The 8,560-nt window shown below is 55.0% G+C and overlaps 2 protein-coding genes and 1 long non-coding RNA gene across 3 annotated transcripts in view; 1 reads left to right on the forward strand and 2 right to left on the reverse strand.

The window, feature by feature from the left end:
- Positions 1-931, reverse strand: part of LLGL2 (LLGL scribble cell polarity complex component 2) — a 36,611-nt gene extending 35,680 nt beyond the window's left edge. The window contains exon 1 of the mRNA XM_070225990.1: positions 73-931. Within this exon, the coding sequence (XP_070082091.1) occupies positions 73-241 (169 nt within the window). The 5' untranslated portion in view covers positions 242-931. The remainder of the gene's footprint in view (positions 1-72) is intronic.
- On the forward strand, positions 617-2,597 carry LOC138916105 (uncharacterized). Its single transcript, XR_011422821.1, has 2 exons — positions 617-752; positions 2,208-2,597. It is a non-coding gene; the product is annotated as an uncharacterized lncRNA (long non-coding RNA).
- TSEN54 (tRNA splicing endonuclease subunit 54) lies at positions 930-8,317 on the reverse strand. The gene is made up of 11 exons (XM_023652023.2): positions 8,080-8,317; positions 7,814-7,978; positions 7,632-7,695; positions 7,464-7,547; positions 6,533-6,631; positions 5,615-5,667; positions 3,942-4,040; positions 3,088-3,731; positions 2,328-2,388; positions 1,892-2,008; positions 930-1,431 (listed from the first exon to the last, which is right to left on the reverse strand). The coding sequence occupies exons 1-11, from the start codon at positions 8,133-8,135 to the stop codon at positions 1,281-1,283; spliced, it is 1,593 nt and encodes a 530-aa protein (XP_023507791.1). The 5' UTR covers positions 8,136-8,317; the 3' UTR covers positions 930-1,280.
- Positions 8,318-8,560: the final 243 nt, after the last annotated feature.

An 8,560-nucleotide genomic window follows, 5' to 3' on the forward strand; every position in this document is an offset into this window, starting at 1 on the left:
GAGGAGCGGGGGGGCGGGGCCGCGGCCCGCGTGAACAGGCACGAGGCGCTGCCGGCCCGCCCCCGGCCTCACCTGCGCGCACCTGGCCACAGGACGGCGCGCCGCGCCCAGTGTCCCGCCGCTTCCCGGAGAAGTAAATAGTTCCCGGAACGCGCGGGGGCCTAGGGCCACCTCCGAGGCTGACTGCAGAGAGGAGCCGTCCCTCCCACAACTCGGCTCCGGGCTGCCAAGGGAGGGGCATAGCCCCGCGGGCTCTTCCTGAGAGCGCTCAACCCAATCAGAGGGTGACGGGCGGACACAGAGCCAGCTTTCGGGGCTTAAGAGCGAGGTGGCATGGGACCCGGGCGTCGCTGCGAGGAGCCTCCCCTCGGACGAGCCCCAAGCCTGGAACCCCCTCCTCCGAGGCGCTGCTGAGGCAGGCAGGCGCCCGAGGCCACAAGGGACAGCGACAGCGACTGGAGTTTTTAGCGCCAGGGAGAGGATTGGAGCGACGAGAGGCGGGAGCGGAAGGGGTGCGGAGGACCGGCCCGAGGCTCGGGGCGTGAATGGCGCGCTCCGCCGCACAGCTCCAAGCGACTAGGGTTCCAGCCACTCCGACTTGGCTCCTCTCGGGCACTCTTCAACTCGGACCCGGCTGCGTTCAAGGAAGGACCGATGGAGTGCGGGCCTCGCTCCTCGGACTACCCTTTCAGAAAGCCAAGATGACTAGAGGTCTGTGACTTCCATCCCCTCCGGCGCAGGCCCTGAGAAAGGTGCGGGATCTCGTTCCTGCCCTCCCGCGGGCTTCTCTTAGGTCCCGCACCAGAGAAAGCAGCGCTCTCTGTAGGTGGGCAAAGCAGGGGTGAGGGCCTGGGGGCCAGTTTCGCGGACAACCCCGGATGTGGGGCTGGGGAACTTGTTCAGTATTTCGAGCCAGCAGAAAAGGCATCTATCTTTTAATGGCTTTGGCTTTATTGCATGAAGCAGGCACCCTCTCATTTAAAGGCACAGAGTCCTCTCTTCTGCCCCACCTCTCTGAGTCTCTGAAATCTAGTGCTGAGTTCCAGAAGGATCACTGCAAGGCAGCAATCTCAGGCCTGGGGCTTGGAAGCACTGCGGCAGCCAGGTGTAGGGCAGAGCTTCGCTCTCCTGCAAGCATCAGACACCCAGGGCCACGGCCCAGACTGGCCCCTGCAGCTACAGGCCAGAGTCTGGGTGTAGGAGGCAGCTGAGATGGTCCCTGAGAGTAGATTAGTCCAGGTCCCCCAGAGCAGGCCTCAGGTCCTGCCAGAAGTGCACGGTCAGTGTTCCAGATCCCTGGGCAGCGTGAAGTCCCTGAAGCTGTAAAAGGAGATGTCTCCATGATCCACCAGGGCAAAGATCAGAGGAACATCCCCACACTGGTAGGACAATCGCTTGAGAGTGCAGAGGTCTGGGACTGGCTCATCAAACCTGCAGGGATAAAGGTTAGACTGAGACCCAGACATAGGCCCCCATTAGCTGTGAGACCCCAGTCCTCTCAGGCTCCCACGGAAGGGAGACTGACACAGGAGTTGGGGTACAAGAAGTCTGGCCCCTGGGCTCTCCTGGGTAAGGGGACTAGGAAGAGTGGGAGTCTCACCACTCTCAGCCTGTAAATCCCTCCAATTCACACCCTTCTGCTGGGTGAGCTGGGACTAAAGTGGCACAGGAGAGAGACCACCCAAAAATGCCAGGAATGAGAGCTGAGGACTGGGAGGTTTGGGTTCCCATAGCACTAACTGGCTGTGTGGCCACAGGTCGGTCACATAATCTCTCTGGACCTTAGGTTCCTCTCAGGGATTGGCAATGGGCCAGGGGTGTGGAGAGGGGGAACACTTGGTTCACAAGAGGACTAGGAGCAGTGTAGGAACAGCACTTGCTGGTCTCATACCCACTAATGCACATCCGGGCATGGGGCTTGCCAGGGTTATTCTTTCGGAAGGAGGCCACAGCGTCGGCCTGGTAAACATCAAAGCTGATCTCCAAGCCCCCAGCCTTCTCCAGCAGCCTGAGGACAGAGTGAGAAACCTTAGGAAGCAGGGACTTTCCTCCTCTATCTTTTCTTTCCACGCCACTCTTTCCCTCCCCTGAACTGAGGTCCTGCTGTGACGTGCCACTTGAGGGGCAGTGAGGGGTTTGGCTGGGCTGCCTAACTCAGAACATTAGGATAATCCACCTTTTGTCTCCTGCTCCTCCCTCTCCCCTAGACACACATGAATATTAGCCAGGATCCCTGGAATGACTCCCCAGTTCATGCCCAACTTAAGGAGTCAAATCCCAGCTGCCAGCCTACTGTACTGTGGAGGCGGCACTACCTGGAAACTCACCCGGCACCGCCATCAGCAAGGTGTGTCATCTGCAGCACAGAGATCTGCTGAAGGACTGCGGCTACAAGGACAGTGAGAATAAGGCCTTGGGGAGGGGAGTCAGCCATCTACAGACTCCCGACATTTCTGAATCTGCCATCTAGTTTAGGATTGTCAGATTTGGCAGATTTTGTTTAGCATATGCGTATCCCATGCAATATTTGGAACATACTTACACTAAAAAAATTAGTTGTTTTTTTATCTGAAATATAAATGTAACCTATCCGACAACCCAAATCTAGATACTTACAATCTACCATGCTCCCATAGGTATTCTAAGTAGTTCTGAATCCCCTAACACCATTCTTGCCCTGAGTTCCCTGTTCTTAACATGCAGGCCATACCGCAAGGCTTCCTTTTATTTGGCCAGCATATCACCTCCCTGTTCCCCTGTAACAGAGTCGGGAGAACAGGGGACCACAGCTAGTCGGTGGCGGAGCCACCCAGATGCATTTGTTTATGATTTTAAGAATGTGACCATAGTTTTCGTTCCTCCTCGCCTCTCCTCAGGCACTAACTCGCCAACTCTAAACCTTCCCACATGAGTCCTTCTGCAGTTCCCAGAACGGACTGCCCTTGTGGGTTCCACTCCACTGGACAGCTCTCTCCTCCCCATCTTTCTTAAGCCTCAAGCAGTCATGGTTAATCTGTGCCCCTTTCAAAGTCTCGTGATTCCTCAGCTGCCAGTGGCCTGTGGGGCTGTGGCAGGGTGATGGGGTACCTGGGGAGTCTGCCTGGCCAGGACTCAGCAAGGGAGTGACAGGCTGGTCCCACAGGTGTGGGGGGCGGCTCTGGGTCTTCTGCAGGTGCCGCCTCTGCAGCAGCTGCTTGTACTCCCACCAGCTAGAGCAGCGCTGCACCTCGGGATCCGAGTTTACATCCTCCCGGAAGTGCTGGGCCTCTGCCTGTTGCTCCCGTTCCCGCCTGGAGAGCTTCTCCTTCCGCTGGTTCAGCTTCTGGCACCAGGACTTGGTGTCTGTCTCCCGCCCAGTGATGTTGGCGGGGAGCAGCTCTGGGGCTGGGGCAGGCAGGAGGGTGTGGCGACTATCTGAAGCCATGTTGGGGAAGGAGATCTGCTCAAAGTTCCAGCGTGGCTTACAAGCCCCCTGGACCCCATTCTCTACTTTGCCACTCTCGTTTCTGCACCCCACCCCCTCCCTGGTCAGGACAGAGCAGGGCTCCGGGGACCCCAGAAGCTGAAAAGGGCCCGCTGGGCCCTTTACAGGGCTTGACTCCTGGGGTTTCTCCTCTGGGCATCGGCTGTTCTGGTTGCGGGGAGGTGGGCTGGAGGCTGCCAGTCTCTCGAGTGTCCCATCCACCCCCTGCAGGGGGTTCTCCAGGGCCTTGGGCTTCTTATTAATGGACCTGAGGGGCATGGGAGGAAATGCAGCACATCTGCTCCTGATTGCTGAGGTGCACATGTCCCACCTGTGCCCTACTGCCTCCCAGAGCCTACACAGCAGCTGCCCAAGCCCAGCTCTTACACCCATGCATTCTCCAAGGTCCCAAACACCAGCACTCCCTCAATAGCTCTGCTCCCCAGAACTCCCTGGGGAGTGGCAATGTGGGCATTACCGAGAGCTGGCGCTCCTCTTCCTCTTGCCATGCCAATCTGCCAAGTGCTGGGCACTGCCATCCAAGTTCAGCTGCCTCTCGTAAGGTGACAGGATCGAGCTGTGGGGTGAGAATGGGGCAGGCAACTGATCTGCCTCCTCAGCCTGGTGCTCCCAGTGGAATTGGTGAGGGACTGGCCCAGAAGACAAGTCAGTGGGCTAGGGTCAGAGCCACACCCAAGGGCGGAGGCCTCAGAGAGATCTGCACTTGGGGTACATGGAGGCAGCCACATGGGCGTGCCCATGAGTCTTTGCTAGGCCTCTGGGTCTCACCAATGGCACCTCTGAACAGAGGCTCACTGGAACCAGGGCTCTGGCAGAGCCAGCAATAAATGATTAACACGGGTGAGAAAAATCAAGAGGACTAGAAAACTTAGAAAATACAAAAAAATAAAAATGAAAATAAAAGCCATGGATACCACTGTAACATTTTTGTTTCTTATAAATACACATACTGTCTTCTCTTTGTATGTTTTTTTGTATCAGAAGTAATGTTGTACTAACATACTGCTGTGTGATCTTTTTTTTTCCACTCAATAACCTATTACAGACATGGCCCCTTACCACTACAGCATTCTTCCCTGCCACAATTTTCTTATGGCTTTAAAGCTGCACTGTCCAATATGGTGGCCACCAGACACAAGGGGCTATTTAAATTAAATTTAAATCCATTAAAATTAAATAAAATTAAAAATTCAGTCCCACAGTTACACAAGCCACATATATTGGACAGCACCGACAAAGAACATTTTTATCACTACAGAAAGTCCGGTTGGACAGTGCTGCCCTAAGGGATACACACTAATTTGTGTGACCATGCCTTCCGAATTGGACTCATAGGATGTTTCCAAGTTCACTGATTTTACAGAGTGATGGTGTTTTGTGAAAGCTCAGAGCAGGGGCCGGGGCAGGTGGGGCAGTGACTTTGCTCTCTGCTCCTCCTCAGCAATGAGCACAGGGCCTGGCACCCAGTAAACATTGTTCAATGAATGAATATGAATGAATGAACATTCTCACAGGTGAACTCACCCACACATCTCTGCCTATCTCCTTGGGATATATTCCACTTTCAGGAATTAAAGGATGTGCCTGTTTTAGAGCTTTCATGACACACTGTGAAGCTGCAAAGGCTGTACCCGTTTCTACTCCAAGTCTGAAGGTCTCTGTGGCTCTTAGCAATGCTGGATTACTCATGATCTTCAGAGGCCCCAGAAGGAAAGAACATCTATCCCAGCAACAGGGATGTGACACCCTACTCAACTGTTAATTCCTCACTCAGTCCTTCATTTGTGCGTGCACTCAACAAATCTGCTTGCCCACCTACTAAGTGCCAGGCACTGTTCTGTATTGCATCTCCATGCTCACGGTGAGCTGTAGGTGCTCAATCGTTATCTGTGGAGTGAACAGGCTGAAGATGGGTCTCAATTAGATAACCCAGGATAAGGTGAAATGACCCAGATTCATCCCAACATGCCTCTCAATAGAGCAATTCCAGCAGAGGCCCTCAGTCCATGTCCAGGGAGCTCCAGCTCCAGCTGAGGATTCCAGGTGAGGAGAGGCCACTTCCCACTTTGGGGCCAGTCAGCCAGATCCCAGGGCTAGAGCAAATGGGAGGGAAATGGGATAGGGATTTACCTTGGTTGGAATCGTCGAACCACATAGCCCAGTCTCTTCAGATGGCTGAAGACCTCAGAAGAAAAAAAAGTAAAAGTCAGACGTCTAAATAGTTTCTTCAGACAGAAGCCAATGCCCACGCCCCCTCCCCTGCCCCTCCTGCACACCCCCCGATTCCAAACCCTGGGACTGGTTAGACCACACTCCATTATAAACACTCTCCCCAAACTAAGAGCTCAGTATGAATCCCCATCTCAGTTATGTTACTGTGGGCACAAATGACATTTAGTGGTTTCTTGATTTAAAAACAAATCCAAAAAAGCTGATAGCTGATGGACAAGGAAAAGAACTATACCCCAGAACATTTTCATACCAAAGCAGACAAAAGTGAAGCTCCAGACTACAATATGGACAAGATGGGAGAGAGTGGTAGACATCCCCTCTCGCCCACCCCTCCACAGATATGAGTGGGATGGGAGTGGTCTTTGGTAAAGAGTCACATGTTCATCCATGTGTCCCTGTTTCCATATCAGATATCACGTATCCATATCAGATGTCAGAGAGACGTATACAGGAATGTCTCCCATCTTGCTTGATCTCTCAGCAGCCTCCAACATAGCCGACCACTTCTTCCTTGAAAGACCTTCTCTGGGCATCTGTGCCGCCACCTCTCCCTGTTCTTCTCCTGCGTTACTCCTCAGTCTATTTCTGGTTCCTTATCTTCCCCCCGAGCCCCTCACGTTGGAGTGCACCAGGTTCATTTGCTTGCTCATTTATATTTATTATCCAACTCCAAGATGTAAACACCGTGACAGTAGAGCCCTTCGCTGTCTTGTATCCCCAGCACATGGCTCTGTGTCTAGCACCTCGTAGGTTCTTGTAAATATTCATCGACTCAGCAGATGGGTGGCTCCTCTCTTGGGAGAAAGTGGCAGATACCTGGTACTGCAGGAAAGTCACAGTGTCCTCAGTCAGCAGCAGCTGGTAGGCCTCCTGGATAGACAGTGGCAGGTCTTGGTGGAAGAGCTGGATGGAACCCTGGAAGTGGGGCCAACAGCTCAACTTGTAAGCCCTCCCTGCAGTGGCACAGCCAATGGGGCAACTTCCCCGCTCTAACATCTGCGGCAACCCCACCCCAGCATCACAGCAAGAATATGGCCAACCAGGAAGGGGAGGGGAACAACACTAACATGGACTGGAATCCCTGCTCCCTGCAGGGTATCCTTGTCTACTTCTCTGGAAGGAAGGTTACACGCTCCCTGAATACAGCTGTGTATACTTTTTCTCCAGTAAACACATGTCCTTCTGCCCACACAACCCAGCTATCCCACTACTGGCTATTTATCCAAAGAACCTGAAATCAACAATTCAAAGAGACTTACACACCCCAATGTTCACTGCAGCATTATTCACAATAGCCAAGATGTGGAAGCAACCCAAGTGCCCATGACTGATGATTGGATAAAGAAGATGTGGCATATATATAGACACAATAGAATACTACTCAGCCATAAAAAAAGACAAAATCATCCCATTTGCAACAACATGGACGGACCTTGAGGGTATTATGTCAAGTGAAATAAGCCAGACAGAGAAATACAAACACCGAACAATTTCACACGTATGTGGACGATCAATACATGGTCAAGGAGAACAGATTAGTGGTTACCAGAGGGGAAGGGAGTTGGAGGTTGGGTATGAGTAAGGGAGCACATATATACCATGACTGACAAGTAATAATGAACAACTGAAATTTCACAATGTTATAAACTATTATGACCTCAATAATTTTTTTTTAACGTTAAAAAAACAAAAAAACACTAGTTTCTTGGTCCCAACCCTTTTCCCACCCTCCCAGAGCCTCACTCACACACTCCAGCAGATACAAGGCCTCTTCGGGGTGAAGCCGCTGCCGGCCCTGCTCTGAGAAGCCCATGGTCTGCCAGAATTTACCCTGCGTGGGACCCAGACCAAATGTCACAAAACAGCCAAGAAGGCAGAGAAGGCCAGCCCCCTGTCCCTGAGCCCCACTGCTCACCGCGGGAGACTTCAACTCCACGAAGCCCTCTTCCGGTCTCCACTCGGCGGTCACCAAGCTGCCCCTGGCGAGGAGTGAGGAGGGCTCCGTCTGTCCACCCGAGAAGTCTATGGGGTCCGGCCGCCCAGCCGCCCCGGCCCCGCCCCTGCCCTGCCCGGCCCGGCCCGGCCCGCCCCGCTCACAGGCGCTCCACGCGCTCCTCGGCCAGCAGCTGCCAGAGCTCCTCGCGGCACAGGCGCAGCCGCTCGGCCTGGGCCGCCGAGCCGTCGGGGAGGAAGTCCTTGGGGCCATGAGAGCGCTGGGGGAGCTTCTGGGACCGCGAGCGGGCGGCGAGGAGCTCCCGGGCGCTGGGGAAGGAGGAGAGGCGGGGTCAGCACCCTGCGGTCTGGGCCGCCCGGCTGGGCCCCGGCCGCCGTCCCTTCGCCGCGCCCCCCGCGCCGCGCCGCACCTGAGCACGCGCCCGGCGGGAACCTCCACGGCGGCGGGCTCAGCTCCGGGCTCCATCGGGCAGCCCTCCGCGTCTGCGCGCGCGCGCTCGCCGCCCTGCCCCGCCCACCGCCGCAGCTCCGCGGGGCCCTAGCGCCCGGGGATCCGGCCTCGGCTTGTCTCCGGATCCGCCCCGCCTGCTTTCCGCCTTCCTGGCTGTCCTGGGTCCTAGTGCCTCCCAGCAAACATGTGCCTCGATTCTAGGGGCAGAGTTTGCACGTTTCTGGATTTGCGGAAGCTCCCCTCTCCTGTCCCCAGCCCTCCACTGGGATCCTCCCTAGTAAAACTTGAGGAACCCGGCGTCTGAAAGTGTAGTAAGAATAGTCAAAGGCGTGACCCTCCCCTCCGCAGCCCTGGGCCGCTTTAGTCCCCACCACCCAGGCTGGACAAGGAGGGAAGGCGAGGGGGCTTAAAGGGAGAGTGGTGGGTTCTCAAATTCCAGC

The sequence above is a fragment of the Equus caballus genome, chromosome 11 (genome assembly GCF_041296265.1).
Source record: "Equus caballus isolate H_3958 breed thoroughbred chromosome 11, TB-T2T, whole genome shotgun sequence".
NCBI classification, from domain to species: domain Eukaryota; kingdom Metazoa; phylum Chordata; class Mammalia; order Perissodactyla; family Equidae; genus Equus; species Equus caballus.